The 20,516-nt window shown below is 34.5% G+C and overlaps 1 protein-coding gene across 1 annotated transcript in view; it reads left to right on the top strand.

Annotated features, from left to right (window-relative positions):
* The first annotated feature begins 2,528 nt into the window (after window positions 1–2,528).
* LOC139116983 (uncharacterized) overlaps window positions 2,529–20,516 on the top strand; it is a 26,058-nt gene continuing 8,070 nt past the window's right edge. Inside the window, exons 1-4 of the mRNA XM_070679765.1 lie at window positions 2,529–2,583; window positions 6,453–6,618; window positions 10,689–10,870; window positions 19,389–19,646. Of these exons, the coding sequence (XP_070535866.1) occupies window positions 19,559–19,646 (88 nt within the window). The 5' untranslated portion in view covers window positions 2,529–2,583; window positions 6,453–6,618; window positions 10,689–10,870; window positions 19,389–19,558. The remainder of the gene's footprint in view (window positions 2,584–6,452; window positions 6,619–10,688; window positions 10,871–19,388; window positions 19,647–20,516) is intronic.

Here is a 20,516-nt window from a genome sequence, read left to right as displayed (position 1 = left end):
ATGTGAAACACCACTCTCATCCATCTGTTGTTTGCCTCAGCTTCAATAATTGCAAGTACTGATACTGCAGTAAATTTAGGAACAACTGTACAAACCAATTACGCAAGCGTGATAACATTTAGACCAATTTCATCGGCTATTCTTCAGCAGTTTTCACTGTAACATATCAAGTAATCTTCAAGTATCAGTAATACTGGTGATGGAAATAACATGGGTTGTGAAAGTTAATTTGGAGTCCATTTTCATGCCGAATTCACTTCAACAGTAAACTGTCACCAAGCTGTACTTTGTGTGCATTAATTTTACAAACCCCGTAAGTTGGAAATCTTTTCAAAGAAAGACGAAGTATTATGCATTGTATTTCCCATACCATTTTGAATGAGTGACTGATATCATCTTGTAACGCTGAACAGTCCATTTTACAAATGATCTTGAACAGTTTGAGATTGTTAGCGCATACTAAATTCTAAAAGTTGCCAAAAATGTCATTCAAATACAATAAAACAAAATAGGCGAACTTGTGACAAAAGTTTTTTGTCTTTTTATTTACTGTTATGTTGAAATAACTTTTCATGCTGAAGATGCATGTATCAGGATTTTATTATTTTGATACTTGTTTAACTTTTCAACAGTGCATACAAAAGATATCCATAAAGAATTTCTTTATAATTGTCCTCTGAGCAGGTTTTTCAACATATGTCCATACATTCCAACTGTTTTCAAATTGGAAAAAAAGGCATAAAACGAGAGAAGTACTCAATTTTATGCATAAAACTTTTCGTGAGCCTACGGTTCAGTGTATTTATCATTCCGCTCCATCTATGGTAAGGCGGAATAGCCAGCTGCGCGACGAATTTTATTTAAAAGTGATCGTTGGTGGCGCTCTTTATAATGACACAAATTACTTCAAGAACAATCTGTTCATGCATCAGACAGAAGTGAAAGGATTCTTCCGTCTGAAGATTGAGGATGCATGAAACTTAAGCAACAGATATTATTACTTTGTACTTGAAGTAATTTGTGTTAATTATTTAAATGCTCTGCTTTCCACATTGAGCTCTGTAATTTCCCACAAAACGTCTGTAAACTTATATATATATATATATATATATATATATATATATATATATAAAGTATAGTCTTTCGTTTTGTTTTGCTTTATCAACTCATAAATGGAAAGTTACACAGTAAATATAACTGAATTGAGAACAGAGGAACCAGAGTGTATTATCTAGTTGAATCTAAAATAGAATGTTTCGTTTGATAAAAACTCCGGAATAAAAAGGACGCGATGTATAGTTCTTTTACCGGTTCCATGATGCAGTGCGCGCCAGGGTATACAAAGCGTACGTTACGCATAGAACTTTTTAGCCGTAGGGTACACGCAGGGTACGTTAATCATAGAACTCTATGGCAGGGTACATCCTGACCTATATTTTCGTTGCTGATGGTTAGATTATACACGGGGCATTATTTGGCATTGCAAATTTGTGTCATTCTTCTATAACAATCCGTTGTACAGCACAAATCAGCATGTTTTCGCTGTTTTGAGCTTATATACGATGTTTGATAAAGTCACTGCAATGCATTGTGGGATAACCGGGAAAAGGTCTATTCTACAGACTCAGTACGCCCAAATAATCACGTGATGCCGGTACAAAAATCCCACATGTGTACGAACGCGTATGGAAATACACGTACGTCTGTGCGTGTTTGCGCACATGGCTTTGTTTGTACCGCGGTCGATTCGAATTCCGGGTTTGGACTATTCAACAGCAATTAAAAAATGTTTTGGGAAAAATGCACATGTGTACACAAATTCAACAAAATACCTGAAAGTCTGGAATACCGGTAGTGTAAGTACTGTTTACTTTTGAAATGAACAATAGCACATATTACTAAGCTTGAGAAGATGTACTGCTGCATAGCTGACAACGAAATCAATCAATTTTTATGAATCTGTCAGTTGTTCAGTTCATTTGACATGATATAGGCATAGAATGGCAAATTTTTACATTTTTATTCCAATGGTACAGTAAAACCACATTATTAATTTCATACTAGGAGGCCCTTCATCACAGGTTCATACCTTCCCAAAGGGTTTATATTTGCTGACAAATCACTGTCCCTCCATACCTATCGACTTCTTTCATTATGCTTTCTTGCAATTTATGCTGGGGAAGGTATATATGTCAGGTGTCAGTCAATTACCAGCAAATGATCAGTATTTTTGTCTCCGGGAAGGTCGTCTACGGTTGCGTAATTGTTTCTATTTGTGTACCATATCGACCGGTACAGTAGTTGTATTACGTGTATAATACAGTTTGGACGGTCACTATTTACTTCTTAAACATACATGCCCTTTACACAAAGCGCGTGACGGTGAAAGTCTCGAGGCAGCACCACAGCACATTGAGGGCCTAAGCTGCGTTTGACTGTTTATGCCCATTGCTATAGTGAGCCGACGTCATCAATTCATATGCAAATAAGGGCTTTCCATGGTAGGAAAGCCGTGCGTACACTTGGAAGTGTAGTGAGCTTTCGCTTGAATTTGCACTGATTGCTGAACATTTACAGAAATTGGTGAGTATTTATCACTCATTTTCGATAATTCGAACATTGAGTATTCTTCACATTGGCAGTAAAAGTTCGCAGATGCCGTTGGCTGACAAGAATTGTTGTTGTCTTCGATAGCACAACTTCACTTCACGTCAAGTTGTTGCAGCGGTTTGGGTTGTTGGGTTGTCGTCGATGGCAAAAAGAACTGAACGAGCAACGTGTAAACGGTGTAACTTCGCGTTGAAATTCTCTAGTTTTTAGTAGGGAATCTACAGCATGGTCTCCCGAAGACCAGCGCATAAAAATATATGTATTCCATGTTCCACGAAACGAGCGAATTTCTCTAAGCATGTTCCAGGATATTGATGGTTTCCTCAGACACGTCAATGACCTAAAAACGCGAAACGATATTTTTCTTGACCCCCGCCCCCGTTACAACAGGTGCTTCTGTTCTCAGAAAAGCAAGCAGAAATTTTTGATAAATTACGACCCGATGCAATTTTGTCTACCTCGCTCGTCATTAGCGCACTTTTCGCCTATTTCGTTGTCTGTTGTTCATCGATCCTGAAATCACGGAGAAAAGGGAGAGTCTTTCCCGAGCTCAATAATCACCATCAGTCGTCGTTGTCATTGTGGTTCTGCATAGCGTATCGTGTGACAGCACTGTGGTGGTGCCTCTATAATATTCCAAATAACGATGAAAAAAATCCAAAGTGCACGCACCACATATAGGAATCCAAATTCATTCACAGAATTATGAAATAAATAATTTTTGCAGGTGATATGCTATCAGTAGTGTAACTGTAATACAGTAATAACCATAAAAATTGCTGAAAATATTATTTTAAGGAAGAACGTGCCTCAGGGACAGACGTTCGGACTCTCAAATTTCTACAATTCTTTTCTGATCTATCACGTGTGGGGGCTCATTTTAAAGCTCTAGGAGAGAAAAAAACTTTTATTGTCTTAGTATTTCAAAAATCCAAGATTTTATTTTTCCCCATAGATTTAACACAGGGTTGGCGGCCATTTTGAATTTGAAATATCAGGAGATGTTAAGTACTTTGTTTCGCTACTTCCAAACTTTGCACAGTGACCCCTGATTTTTATTGTTGATTTGGTAAGAGGATGGTTGAAAGCTTTATTTAGGAAAGTTTGAGCAAAAGTTTATTAGTCTTTCACTTTCGAGGTGCATACTACCTTAAGCGAACTGCTTCTTGATGACACCATGACGGTTTCTGGTGCAGCTTCTCACTAAATATGATTTTCAGCAAACTGAGGTTTCCGACGGGCTACCAAGTATGTCAACTTCAGGTGGTTGCTAAATACTCAGTCATGATAAAGAAGATATTTAAAACAGTTTATTAAGAAACTTGAAATACATAAAAAAATCTAATACCTGTGCCACAGAAGTCTGAAAATTATTGCATCATCATGTTGTCAAGGCTGGTGACTTACTGCACTGGTTGTTGTATAAAATACCTCGGCATAATTGTAGTACATTTCCTTGTCATGGCTGCCAACAGAGTGTCATTCCTGTGTTCTCAAGAAAGAGGGTATTTCCAAGAATCCCACACACACATCCCCCCCCCCAAGCCCCCTTGGACAAGGATGACATGGTGAATACAAGACAAAATCTGTTGAAGACCACACACGAAATGCAATGAGAATAGGATGCATCAAACAAATATCATATTTGGAAAACATTCAGACTCTAAAAGACAAAAAGTACAATTTTCACAAAGTTATACATATTTCTCAGCTTTTCTCATTATAATATATTATAGTAGTGTAAATGGCTATGCTATCGATAAAAAGGAAAATTACTCGTTTGTATAACTTTTCCACTGTAGCTTTTTTAAGCGATGTCGTAGGTTAGTTTTTTATTAGTGTTTTACTTTTTTGTATTTATGACTCTTTTCAGCTTTATGTTTACTTCAATGTTATACTTTTCCTGTTTTTTTTTTTTTATTGTATGCACCAATGGCCTGAAATGAAGATAATAATGAGCTGTTTTGTTCAGATGGCAACATCAAACCCCATTCAGGTTTGAAGCTGCATAACCAAAAGTGGAATCAAGTTTCTATTTTTTACAAATGTAATTACCAAAATTTATCATGGACCCTGCAAAATCCTATTGTTTGATGAAATTGCAAGTTGTTCACACTATAAGAGCCACCAGTAACATTATTGGCCTATATTGCCATAAAGAGGGCTGGTTTACCAAATGCCAGCAATTAAGTCACAGAAGTGCTAGCAAATTTGCGTTGGTTATTTTTCACTGCTAATCATCATTCACAATCAAACCATAAATTAAGTGATCACAAATGAAATGATAGCAAGTTACCCCGTCACTACAATATCATGCACTATGGAGATGAAATATATTTAACATTGCATCAATATACCGGTAGCTATAAGTACTTAAAAAAACCCAGGAAATTGTTTTGTCACTTTTGTGAAGCAGTTTAACATCGTTATAATGACCGAGATTTGATCATTGAAATCTCATGATATTCTTATTCAGATATTTAGACGTTTCATGGCTATCATGTGTAGATAATGCTATTGAGAGATTAGAAAGAAATTTTCTGGTTGTGAGAACTAAAATGATGATAATGGCATTCATCATACTGTACATTTTATATTCTTCCATATGGGTATGGCAAATAATCTGTGACAAATTTTTGACGTGTACCCAGGACAAGGATGCAATGTGACGACGCACACGTACAGCGTAATATCTACTCAGTAACAGTGGAATGTGACAAGGAATCCCACGTTACTTCAAAGTGTCAATCTTACATTGCCATTTCCCATGACGTAGGTCCGACCTTTCCTGCAATTAGCAAGCCAGGTAGATCAGATGCGTGATGGTGATATAGTTTTATTGCTTATTTTGACATACCCATATGCCTTGGAGTCATACAATGTACAGCGTGAGAAACAGCAAGTCTTAACCTTTTCACAACCTGATTGTGGTACATTCTCATTATTTTCAATAGGGTGAAGGTGGACTTTTACACAATAGCATAGGGGTGACAGGGTTAAATGCAACCCTGGTTATTAAGAGGCTAATAGAAATGATGCTGATTCCAGGAATTTAATTATACTGAATCCAGGAATTTAATGGTACTGAATCCAGGAATTTAATGATATTGAATCCAGAAATTTGTTGATTTTCATCTTATGAAAAGCAGGAAGAAATTGCTAAGAATTTTGCTATAGAGCTTTTATAAACATACATTTACAGATATATGATTGGAAAACCAGGAAATTGTCATGACTTTGATTTTGTGGATTGTAAAAGAAAACTTTGTAAAGGTATTTTGTAGGAAATACATACATCTATCCTTCCAGCAACTTTAGCTTTGCAATAGGGTTTGAATGGGGTTATTCCGCCAGGCTTTGGAATTTACAAGGCTGAAAAAGTTATTATGTGCCATAGATGGGGGAGGGTTTTAGATTAAAATTCCCTATTTATCCTCAGAGGCAGCCACTACAGATCTCTGGTCATGTGGTACAAATAATTTTGTGGGAATCTGGTCTTTGCTGCTGTTTGTATTAAACCAAGTTTATGTGTGAAGGGCTTTAGCATTGTGCAATAACTAATTTGTTTTGTGGCCTGTTTCTAGTGAAAGAGACAAACAAAATAAGCAAGGTAAACCAACTGAGATTTTGCAATCTTTCAATAAATCAGTCCATTTAGCCAATTCTGTTGTTAGTTGTTGTGTTTAGAAAACTCTGTGAGTGTGATTTATGACACGAGAATGGGTACCATAGGCAGTTACTTGAAAGGCATGCACAGCCCACGTACTGTACCTGCAGTTCCCATGAAATCATTTGCGTTTTCTCCCCTCTGAGTACAAACTTTTTGAATCGTTCCAAAGCAGGCCAATCATGGGGTGTGCTGCGTCGGCAGAGGTATCACAGCCAAGGAATGATGTAACAATGCAGTCTGCACATCGTCCAGTAGCATCAGTACCTCCTCAGCAATCACAGAATGCCAGCCCACCAAAGCCAGCCAACCAGGTGGAAGATGATGACGATGATGAAGAGGTGGGTTTATATTTATGTATTTTTACACTCATTATCCCAACAAAGGTAATTCTTCCCATGTACCTCAAAAGTCCAATCTCTAAAAATAACCACCATTTTCTTGCAAGAGGTAAACCACCATTTGAGATGGTCTTGTCCATGAACTTTAATAATTCGTATGTATAGTTTGTTGTTACACGCCTCTAACTCCACAGTTTTATTAGCTCAATATTTGGTTTTATATATAAATACCAAAAAGAGCTTATATTTATCCTTATTTATCTAAAAATACGAGGCTGGTGGACAAGCTCCCACTTGACCTTTGCTTTATTCAGCACCAGCAACTATCCATGTTTTCATTGTCTGAAAATATGCCATATATGTTACTTGACACTTGATTGTTTTATGTGTCCTTCATTCAAACCGAAGACATAAGAGGACCATAATCTTTGATTCATGTGGCCTAGAAGTAAAATCATCAAAAATTTAACACTGGATGGAAGATACTCAAAATAAGCTTTTGAATTTGGTCAGATATTATACCTGTATGAGAACATATATTTCACAAGAGAACAGCCTTGTTTTCATGGAAATATTATTAATAATATAGAAAAGTTAGTGATTATTAAATTTTAGAATAATTTATAGTGATAGTTTGACAAACATTTATTTTCCAATATCATTATCCATATTCGTATAATCTTGATGTTGTCATTCCGCATTATGTCGGAGAGTTAGTCATAAATTATTAGATTAATTCAAAAGGATAGTTTGACAAATATTTATTTTCCAGTATCATGATACATATCCATATAATCTTGAAGTTGTCCTTCTGTTTTCATGTGTTTTCACATGTAAATATATTTCCTTTGTCTAAAGTTAGCAATCTTGGATGTCCATGCTCACAGACCAAAACTTTACTTAAATCGGAACAGAGTTTGTGTAATATTGTAATTTTTGAAGAAAACAGTAGGCATATGACTTATTCTATTCCAAATGTTGCCTGTATTGTTTGCAATTATTTTAAACATTCCTCGTAAAAGCACTCATTGATGTATATTTTGTAAATGATACTTGCCTATAGGTTTTTACAGTTTTCAAAATGTCAACAACAATAGCGGTATCCTTTTTGTTAAAGATTTATTGGCAATTTAGCTTCAAACAAGTCGGAGAAGGAAATGTGCAAAAAGACAAAGAAAAATAAACAAAAACTTTGGTTTGATTTATGTCAATAAAAGAAGTTATTGTGGCGAACAGTTTTATGATTGAATGCCAACATAGAGAGTAGAAGTGAAATGCCCATATCAGTTATTGATAAAAACATTTTAAAAATCTACTGCAGAGCTGTTTGTTTGAAAATGATGAAATGTGAACATGTCACATTAAAGCTGTCATATTTCATAATTGAGCTAGGAATAAACAATTTTGTATTTGTGTAATGTATTTTCCTGCACAATGAATAAGCCGTAATAATGTGGAAAATGCACTTTTTATTGAAACTTGTGAAAAACAAATTTTCAACAGTAATTTTTTTTTACAAAATTGTCCTTGAACATTATTGACATATCTCAATAACTCAATAATTGATAAAATAATGGTGACACAATCTTGCTTGTTCTGATCTTAAAGTCGCTCACAGCATTTGCAAGAAATACAGGGAACTTTGTATGATTATCTCACTGGCTTGATTTTCTGACATTAAGTGATGCTGTTTCCATGGTTATGACATGTGAAATGCAAGTGGAAACCTCACAAAAATGCTACTGTACTCTCAGAAGCAAATTTCTGCCAATTTGAAAGTGAATTCTGAACTATGTCAGTCCAAACCAGGAGATTTCTTGAAATTTCCGTAAAGTCAACCCTATACTAAACGTGTAAAAAATTTTCAAGGGTCCAAAGATAAAAAGACTCACAAGTCTACAGTACAGCAAGCTCAGAGGGCAAATCTTGGCAGTATGCTTCCATTAAATATAGAAAAGAATATATAATACACAGAGTATATTATTACCAGCGTTATGAAGTGCATGGAGATTTTCCCCTGAGGTTTAATTTTGAGCATAAAACATTAAAAAGAAAATGTTTAAAAATTCATAATGTGAAACATTTCTGTGGCTATTGCTCTGTTCATTTGATGTACTCAGATGGATGAGAACAATTTCTTTTATTCCAGTCAGATTCATATTTATCTAATTGATATACTTATTTGTTCAGTTTCAATAAATTTGTACAGTTGCCACAGTGATATCTCTATCACAGTTGTTGCAAGGGTCATATTTAAAGAAATCTGTCCTGAAAATAGACATGAAAAAGCCAAGAAACTCCCGGTATGATCCTTCTGAGATATATGACCACTCTGTAGCTATCGTATTCCATCAAGTAAAATTCTGTGAACAAAAATGTAGTCTGCTAGATACATATGTATTGAAAATTAAAAACAGTGTCTTTTTACAAATATTGAGTCTAAATAATATCACAATTCTCATAAATCTGTAGTGCAGTGCAGTGTATTTGAACATCATTCAAAAACTAGTTCTTGAAATAATAAGAACAATGTTCTTTCGGGAAAAAATTCACATGAGGTGACAAATCATGACAGCAGAAATGTGCAGGTGCAAATCATGTGTGTCGTGTGTCATATATAGGTGTAAATTGGGTGCTATGGAAGGTCAAATCACATCTTTTCACACTGGTATTAATGCTCTATTCATGACATATCAAAATCATTGTTTGGTCAATATTAATTCATGAACAAATAACAAAGTCGTGTGTAAACAGACAGGCTGTTCAACAAACGTAGTGCTTTTTTTTTCGTAAACCTCAGTCCTAGGGTCTGACCCATTTTTTCAATGATGAATTAAGATCACACTCTGGGAATTCAAGAATGATCATACACATATCAGATTCATAATTTTTCCAAAGGTACTGTAGTTATGTCATCCTTATTACCTGCAACTGTTACCCATAAATGAATCATTTGTTCTGTCTTATTTACTAAGAATTTTGTCACCATGGAAACCATCATGCAAATGACACAAATCTATCTATCTTATCGGTACAATGTAAATTTACCCTGCTACAAAATTATTGATTTTTTCCGTTGATTTAATATTTATTTAATCATTAAAGTCAAATGGCAGGGCAAAGGAAGACCTCAGCGAGCTAAATTCAAGATTACTCAAGCAGAAAAGAAGAAAATACAGTTCTTTCTCCCTGATATTTTGTTTATCTACCACTCACTGTCATATTGGTTATAAACATAACATGATACAGTGCATTTTGGGTAATCTTGTGAAAGCAGTGACATCCAGGCAGTAGATTTCATATTCATGTATTTATGTTGATATACCTGGGTACGCCTCGGCAGTTACCTTGGGACATATCTCCTCTGTCCTCTCAACTCCCCCCCCCCTCTAACATCAGAGGTCATTCTGGTTTGATGAAGGGAAAAAAGGGAAAAAGCTGCATTATAACCGTAATAGACAGTAGAGGGGGCAAGCCCCTCTACTGTCTATGATATAACATGAGAAATCATAACCCTTTTCACTTATCAAGAAAAAGTCATTTATGCAAATCAAAGATTTTGTTGTATCAGGTTCTTAAAATTATTCTCTGGTGCATTTTAGGTGATAGACTCTTTTATTTGTTGTTTCTTTTAAAAATGATAATATATTTTTGGCATATGCATGATAATCGTATTTTGAATATTATAAATCACTTGATTGATTATGTAGTCAACAAAGCAAGTCATTTCAAATTCTTAATATTAATTATATAGATTCCATATCACCAATTTTTGAAATACATGCGTTTGGTACTGCCTTACTTATTTGTTCTTCACACATTTTAAATTAAGCGACACAAAGAGGTAATTTTTTTATGAAACATGGATTTTTGAAATTTCATTTTAAAATCTGGTTTTAGTCCTTTCTGTCATTTTGTTTATGTGCAATTATGCATATGCAAATTTATGCAGGATATGCAAATTTATACAGCATGATGAATTGTTGTACAGAGTATCTGAAGTGGATATATGTCAAGTATAGACAACCGCCCATCAATCACAGTCTGATTTTCAATACCCTGGATTTCAGCCTGAACCTGTGGAAGTTAATGAAGATCTCCTGAAGAAATGGCTGGAACTGGAAAAGGAAATCCAGAAGTTGGAGTCGAAGGGGGTCGGCAGAAGTTACGGGGTGAAAGCAGAAGAGATCCACCAGCTTCAAGTGGAGATCAAGAACGCTGAACAGCATTTGCAACAGTTAGCAGCTCAAACGTAAGTACAGTTTTTGTTTATCGACCACCTGTGCCAAATATTGACTGCTTACAGGTCAATATATAATAGTATGCAACAAAAACCAATGGAGAAACATAGGCTGCAGATCATGTGTAAAGGATATCACATCATACGCTGACAAAACGAGTGAGAGAGATATTAAGTGTTAATCATTAAAAGTTGATACATCAATTCATCAGGACTTATTGGATAGATGCATGTACACACTCACATGCATGCACACATACATGTGCTCATGCATGCACAGACACACACACACACATATATATATATATATATATATATATATATATATATATATATATATATATATATATATATATATATATATATATATATATATATATATATATATATATATATAGACCCGCCAGAAAGTATTTACGCACCTAGGTTCAACAGTGAAAAAGTTTCGAAAGTAATAAATAGCACACACTGTACAAAGTTTTCAGGAAAAATTAAACTATATTTCGTAAATAGGTGACAAATGAAAGACAAAAATCGTAAAATCTTTGATCTTAGAACAACGCAAGGCAAGAAAATCACGGCATGAAAAGAGCTGTATCTGATAGTCTGAAAATCGTTCGATTCTCTATGGGAACAACAACGCTAAAGAACATGAATATTAATGAGGTCAATCGAACGTTCGTACCAACTGTCAATAATGGGTATGTCCACCCCTTCGCTGGATGACCTCTCGTAGCCAGTTTGGCTGTGTATCGGACGAGAATGCACTTCCAAATCGATCAATTCCCATAGATTTTCGATTGGACTCAAATCCGGAGACTGGGCCGGCCAATCCAAAGTTGTAAAATCGCCAAATGGATAGCCGTAATCTTGGGGGTTTTGTAGAAATGCTTTCACATCCAAAGCAGTATGTACGGGAGCATTATCCTGTTGAAATATGAAATCAGGCCCAACAAGTCTGAGTGCCGACGGTAGCATTTCGTTTTGAAGTATGTCTAAATAATTCCAGCGATTCATGGTGTTCTCAACACGAACAACCGAGCCAACACCAGCAGCCGAGAAACACCCCCAGACCATGACGCTACCACCACCAAACTTGACATTTGGATTGATGCAGTGTATTTCGTGCACCTCGCCAGGTCGCCGTCGAACGTAAACTCTCCCGCGACTTCGGAATATCGTAAATTTCGACTCGTCGGTCCATATAACACGGGACCACTTAGCCGGTGTCCAGTTCACATGACGTCTGGCGAATTGTAATTGTGCTGCGATGTGCCGGGGTTGCAATTTCGGCTTTTTCTTTGCAACACATCCACGAAGGCTAGCTCCTCTGTAAAGCCGTGATTTCACTGTACTCAAACTCAAGAGTTTCCCGGTGTCCTCATGAAATTTCGCACGGAGTTCGCGGGCCGTCTCGAACCTGTCAGCCAGACTCGACCTCACCAACATTCTGTCTTCCCGTTCAGTTGTTAGCCTTGGGCGTCCAGACCGTTGTACGTTGGCCATGGTACCGTGTTGCGACAGTTTTTTGACGTTGTATCTTACACTGCCTTCAGATATGCCCAGCTGCCTTGCGATTTCCCGGTTTTTGACACCCTGAGTATGAAGTGCCTAGATATTTGTGCTTTCATATATTGCGGAAGTTCGCGAACTTTTGGCATGTTTCAGTCACGCAATGTTTACAAACAGAAATTATACAGTAACCTCCGACGACCTCTATCACAATATTCATAAGCAAGTCTGGCAGATTTTGCCGCCCCAAAATTTAATCAGAATTATATTTAAAAAACCCTGTTTGGTCGATATTTGAATATGAATGGAAGAAATTTAACCGCATGGACTTTGGCGTCAAAGTTAATTATATGCAAATGATATGCAAATGAGTGCGTCGCCGTTGAAATTTCCATAGGAAATTTCGCTATCTTGAAAACACTCGCCGTACGTCTGTATTCAACGTCCAACAACAGGTCTGCATTGATTAAAATGGGTTAAACCTTCTGCTAATCAATTATTTTTGGAAATAAGTCACATAGGTGCGATTTTTTGAGTTATATTTTTTGCCAAATGTTTATTTTTGAGGTGCGTAAATACTTTCTGGCGGGTCTGTATATATATATATATATATATATATATATATATATATATATATATATATATATATATATATATATATATATATATATATATATATATATGATATATATAATATAGTATATATACTGGTATATTATATATATATATATATATATATATATATATATATATATACTGGTATAATATATATATATATATATATATATATATATATATATATACACAAAATGTATACAATGTGCCCTCCCAGTTATCACCATTTATATATATATATATATATATATATATATATATATATATATATATATATATATATATATATATATATATATATATATATATATATATATATATATATATATATTATATATATATAGATATATATGCACACACACTTATATACTTATATGTACATATACACACATATATATGTCTGTGTGTGTGCGTGTGTGTATGTGTGTGTGTGTGTGTGTGTGTATGTTATAATGATAATGCTGATTACAATTATTATAACATTTGTTTATACCAGGTGGTAAATATTAAATATCTGACTGCTGTTCTATACAGTTCGGTATATTGTAATACCATTAAAATTGCACTTACATTTTGTCCTGTAGAGTTATTTTGTAAATCATTTTAAAATATATATTGACAAGTATATATATAGGCCACTTTCGTAAAATAAGTGTTATGACAGTGATATCCCTTAAATTATCTCCTAGGAATAGGGTTTTTTGCAAATTGTCAGAAAAATGTGTTATTCATCTGTAGAAATGTAAAATATTATAAATTTAAATTTCAACTGATCATAGTGGTTAAGTGTGTCTGTAGTCGAAAGCAAGAGAAAGTGTTTATCAAAGTCCATAACAACAGTGATAATGTATGCTTGTCAGTTAAGTATACAATACTGTGGTTTGCTGATCGAGCGAGGTACTTTTTCAGACAAGACACAGCGACAGTATTGTCTGCAGGGAAGGTATGATAATCACCGTTTTCTTGTAACAGCTTGAAGGCATAGTAAATCTCTCAGAGTGGCTTTCTACTGACAATGAATTATCAAAGACACTTTGAGAACCCTGCATTGACAGAGATGTGAAAAGAAATTTGCTGGGATTTTGACTATGAAATCTATCGAGTATGACAAGGCACATTGCCATGGCAACAGGTATACCTGTATTTTCCAAAGGCAAAATATTTCTATTCAAGCATCATAAATCTATTTTTCCAGTGTCTTGTAGGTGAGGTTTACATGATTGAATGTTGCTGGTTGCAATTTGGTAATAATTTTTTGGTGACATAATATACAGGCTTTGATAATCTAGATCAGTGCAGAAGTAGTCTGAATTATGAAGAAAACGCTGAGCTAGCTGTGATGAAAGCTGAGGTTAGAACTGATCAGGGTGCACCATAGTGACGTACAGGAAAGATGTACTTGTGAGAGATTACCGATGATGTCATAAAAAGATGACAATGACAATGTTGCCACTGACATAGATGTTGGTTCATTTAGCCATATCGTCACCATGGTTACATCAGCATAAAAACCTCTTTTGAAAAGAAGCCAGGACCACCGTGATGTTATGTAGTGTTGATTTGTGTGGTAAAGTGGAATGCGGTGTGATAATATAATAAAGGCATTAAGGAAGACTGACATTTTTTTCTTGATAACAGCTTGCTACAGTGCAGTTACCAGGATGGGTGAAAAAGAATGGTGTTTTTTGTATCAGACAGACTGAAAACATACTTCTGGGAATTATTGATGACAACTAATTTGTATGATAATTTAAAAAAACATGCCTGCAAAACTCTCCATATGTTTATATCAGTGTTGAAATGTGTTGCTAAACTAAATGTTGTTAACTGGAGAAATTTTTGATGAAAAGGAAATTGCATAATGTCTCACAATATGCCAGTTCAGTATAGTACGATTTTTTTTTTATCCCAAGAGAATTGAATGTTATTGAAAGTAACAGAGGGTGTCATTGATGACTTGTTGTCTGTTTTGACAGTCAACCATCAATCAGTTTGATCAAATAAACTGATGCTATTCTATATAATAGGCGGGAAAAATCAATTCAACAGAAGATTGGATTGATCACTGTCATTGCCCATCACTTGCAATTTTCTGGGTTGTTTTTCAAAATGTGAGACTTTTCCTATAAATTGTAATGGCACACAAAAGCATACAGCTATGTCGCTAAGCAACTAGGAATCAATTTGTTATTGAAAAATGGAAAATAGAACCTTGGGGTGATTTGCTGTATTTTGTCCTCAATCTGATGACCTCTAATGTAGTTTGATAATGCAAGAAAGAAGTCTTTCATCTCAAATGGATCCGAAAGTATTGCATGCTACACCTGACTGATTTCACAGACAGTAACAATTGTTATTATCACCTTGCCATCACCTGTACTTTAGAAAAGCCAATTTTTGCCATCAAGTCCAGGGATTTTTGACATCAAAATTAATGGCAATGTATGATACGTGGGTATGGAGAAAATCTATTTGAGCTCATAATAATTTCCAAGAATCTGATAGACATTGTACATGGTAAGAAATATGTGAGTTGATCGTGTTGTGTCATCAGATAGCACAGAAATCAGTGCAAAATCTCAAATATCTTCAGGCTTTTTGTCAGCATTATTGTGATCACTATAATAATTGAAATGACATGTAAATATTTGTTCTCATTTATTATGCATTCAGCAATAAATACTTATCTAGAAGTATTTCATATACAAAATTGGCAAGAAATTTACACCAGTAATGACCATAGAACTCTTAATTACACAATTTTGAATATTTCAAAAAAAATTAGTAGAAGAAATTTCATCAAGTGTAGATGAGGCACCACTGATTTATATGATGAAAATTTGGTTGATCTTAAGACAATAGGATCAAATGTTGTTTGAATCCTTTGGCATGTAACTTGAAATTATTAAATTATTTCAGCTCTACATGAATGATGGATGCATTACACAATTATTTACTTGAGATGTTTTTAGAAATAATTTGTTGATTTCCCTGAAGAAAGTTTTGAAAGCAAACAATCAATGAAAGTTTCACCATTTGATGAATTTGAAACCGAGAGAAAAATAGAAGGGCATGTGTGAATAAGATTTCAAAGCCAGAAAAATAATTCAAATTGATCAAGTGAAGTAAGATTTTATCACACGTTGACCTCTGACCCAGTTCTGGAACACATAGTAGCAGACACAAACTGCCATTTCTGTTGAAGAAAATTGTTTAGAATTTTTATAGTACCCATTAGTTTTCAGATAATTAGAATACTCAGTCAGGTATTAAATCCCACTAATCTAGGTCAAACATAGCCCAGTTTAAGAATAAATATTTGGTCCCAAAAGAATGGTATTTCCCTTGAATATATCACTATGTGTATATATATATATATATATATATATATATATATATATATTAATTATTTAATATATGTAAAAAACACATTTGCTTCTCATGGAATGCCATTATACTTTTCTGATACACCACTGAGTATGTTGACATTATAGACAATATCATATTCCATGTCATTGGATTAGTTTATGGTAGTTTTTACATGATATTTAAATCATGTTTACAACACAATCTCAGGTTACGATTGACTTAGCCCTCATTGTCGGATCAAATTAAATCCATTAGATTTCATGATATGGTGGCATCTTGTATTAAGTGCCGATAATAATCCATGGTCCAATATTTCAACCCTATTCTGATTGATATGAAGTTATATGGGAAAGAAGAGTTCATACTGAAATATGAGGGGGGTTTTGAGGGGAGATGGAGGCTATATGAATACAAATAATTGTGGTTATTAAGTAAACCAACCTATCAGAAATCCTTGTGGCAGTCCATTCTTTGGAAAAGATACATGCACACAGAGTTTTTTTCAGTTTTTGTGAAAAAATCCTGGCACACATGAACACCATATGACAGTAGAGTTTTTGTGTAGAGCTGTTTTGACATATGTGAGAAGGTTATTTCATTTGGAGTGTAATGAACTCAAACATGCTGCTCTGATATTGATAAAACCACCTCTAGTAACTGTTTTTCACATAATCACATCACTGTATTTCCTTGTTCTATGCACATTACAATTAACTGAATGTTAATCTCATTTCATTTCAATGTTGAATTTACCATCATGACACCTCAACTACCTTGATCATTTTTAAAGCATGACCAGTTATAAAACAACAAATATGTCATAACTTCCCGATGACATTGGCTAGCTGAAGTTCACATTGTAGTAATTCTATTGTAAAATAGTACTTTATCTATGAAATCCTTTTTTTATGACATAGTATTTAAGAGCAATTGAAATGAAGAGAATTCTAGAAAATATCCGATGTGGTGGCACAATGATGTACAGTATAACCATCAGACAGTGTGACCTTTCAGCCAACTTGATTTTAACTAATTCAAAAAATTATAGAGTTTCAGGAGACAGTGAGCATCAGTTTATTTGTTGACAAATGTGTCTGCAAAATTCACTTCTGAGTGGAAACAAAATGATCAGGGCTTGCAGCTATGTAGTTTGTCTTTGGGTGTCACACTGACATCATGGATTAGGTTCAAGCTTTTTGTCACAACAAAAAAAATTTTTTTAAGTTAGCATCATTATCAACAGCTCTATTTGAATGCATTCTGATATTTTTTGCAAACATTGCATTATTTATTTATTTATTTATTTATTTAATATTTATAGCAAGGAATGCACAGATACCTATATCATTGGCAGTATTTTTTTATTTTTTTGTGAATAATAAATTATTTATTTTGGGTAAAAATTATCAAAAATTATAAACATGTATACCTTGCTTGACAAATTAATTCTTGTTCATAAAAGTCTTTTATTTTTTCCATTTTTTTTAACATCATTATGTATTTAGACCAAAAAGTGTGGCACAAATATTACAAGGACAGAGGTGAAGAAACGTCTATTTTCCAAAATGTTCCTATGCAACTATTCATTAAATCTAGCATAAGATCTTCCTGTCTAAATCATTAATTGATAATTCCATGATCAAGTATTTCAAGACTTCAGACTAACGCTTCTTTGTTGCTTGGTTTATTGTGAAATTTTTGAGTGTTAGTGTAATATATGTAAGATAAGCCTGAAAACATGTTTTTACATTTTTTTTGTAAAATTTATTTCAATGATATTGTTCCAAGAATTTAAATCTCCATAATTCTCCAGGTGACTAGTGTACACAGTTTGGTGAATCTTGCTTCTCCCTGTCCATGTGTTTTCGTATGTCATTCATTTTCTCATATACAAAAGAATACATATTTTTTCTCATAATTATACCTTTTCCATCAGTATGACTCTCCAAATAAAAAATTTCTAATGTTTGATGCGTGTGTACCTCTACTACACATCTCTATGTTTTTTAAATCAGACGTTTCCACATAGTTTCTTATAAAAACACATCAGCTCCAAATGTAAAGCCAATTTTGGTCCATTCTATAATAATCAACTTATTTATAATCTCTCCTATTAAACTTCTATAGTTTCATTATCACTCTTTCTACCCAGTGTCATAAAACACTGGCCACATCATATCCTTGATCTACAGAGTGATGATATATACCGTAGATAGCTTCTGATGAAGAATCACTGACTGCATGTTGAAATCTGACTCCTTGCTGCTTCATAAGTACAGTATTCAAAATGTTTTTTATACAGGAAAACTGAACAACACTGGGCCCATACATAACAATTTTACCAATCAAGATAATCCTAGGGTGTCCTCATTTTGTAAGGTAACATTTGAGGCCCCTGAGAAAACCTGACTTGTTTAGATAATGAGGATACGGTCCAGTGTTTTTCAGAAGTGCCTGTTTCTACTTCTGATTTCCATAACAGATTGTCCACTCTTACATGTATGTTTATCTGCAATCCAGCAGGTTACCTTACATGTATGCCAACTGCACATCACACTTTCTCTTATAAAATATTGTTGAATCCGTTGTAAAATAATAAAGAACAATAGACATGTAATTCTATCAAGCATCCCTTTTCTTTCTTTATCAACCTCTGTCTGTCTGTATGTCTGTATGTCTGTCTCTCTGTCTCTCTGTCTGTCTGTCTCTGTCTCTATCTGTCTGTCTGTCTCTATCTGTTTGTCTCTGTCTATCTGTCTCTGTCTCTGTCTCTGTCTGTCTGTCTATCTCGCTCTCACTGCTCTCGCTGCTCTCTCTCTCTCTCTCTCTCTCTCTCTCTCTCTCTCTCTCTCTCTCTCTCTCATAATCATTTCCTGTTTATTATCTACACATCTTTTACTCAATCTGCCTACTTATTTTTATCGATTTATTCGTCTATCTTACCTTATCTGTCTATCTACATCTATCTTACCGGTATTATCTATCCATCTCATCTAATATTCACATTATCTCTAAATTTTCATTTTGTCCACAGTAAGAAAGAGTACCAAGACGTAGTACAACTGGGCCAGAACACAACAGTGCGTCAGATGATGACGCAGGTACAGTTTGATCAACAGATGGCCAAGGAACAGCAGGAGTACATGGATGCGCTGAACCGTCAAGAAGTGGCCAGCAAGGAGCTGAACGCAAAGAAGAAACGGAATGGAACAAGTCATGCTGGAACAAGATATTGGCAAAGAAGACCTCAACCAGCTGAAGGGTATGGTTGCCCAACAAGACAAGTTACTAAGTGAGTAATTGTGTGCACAAGGCTTGTGCTTTAATTCTTTCCTTTTTAATACCCATTCTCCACCCATTTTTATAGGTGGTGAGTTTGGAAAGTTTTTTTATAGGGAATTGGCGTTTGAACATTTTAAGTGCAGTCATCCATGTCCCTGAACCTTGTACATTTCACCTTTACGTATCAGGACATACTGATACACAGACTCTTTGCAAAACCATAATTTGTTTACTGAGTAAAACCAAAAAGTGTGCATTTTATATCGTTCAGCATACACTCAACAGGTACAGCTCTATAGCAACAAGAATTAATTTTGCCCTTCCAAGGTAAAAACTTGTGATGTATAAAATCATTGATGCATTTATTTTACGATTTTAAAGATCGTTACACACTTTAAAATGATATCTTTTCCTCAGTATCTTTCAGAGTTATAAACTTGTTTAATGATCAATAGTTTAATGTCTTCTTGCATTGACAATGCAAAAAATAGATAAAATCTAGAAAGAAAGACCCAGTGACAGTATGATGTAGCGATGATGCAATAAAAGTTTTCACATGACAGTTATGCTAGTTATATGGCAGAGTCACCAGTTTTATACAAAACAAAATGGTGGCTTGATCGATGCTCAACTCTCTCCCATGAGTCTCAAGGTAGTATGCGCCTCAAAAGTGAAAGACTTAAACTTTTGCTCAAACTTTCCTTAAGGAATCTTTCAACCATTCTCTTTCAAAATCAAGAATAAAAATCGGGAGTCACCATTCAAATTTTGGTACTAGAGAAACAAATAACACAAGATTTAAGAATATTTAAAATTTAAACTGGCCGCCATCCCTGTGTTAACTCTATGGAGACAAATAAAATTTTCCAATTTCGAAAAA

Source organism: Ptychodera flava, chromosome 18 (assembly GCF_041260155.1).
Source record: "Ptychodera flava strain L36383 chromosome 18, AS_Pfla_20210202, whole genome shotgun sequence".
Taxonomy (NCBI): domain Eukaryota; kingdom Metazoa; phylum Hemichordata; class Enteropneusta; family Ptychoderidae; genus Ptychodera; species Ptychodera flava.
Note: the sequence above shows the minus strand (reverse complement) of the source record. Positions and strands in the feature narration are given on the sequence as shown.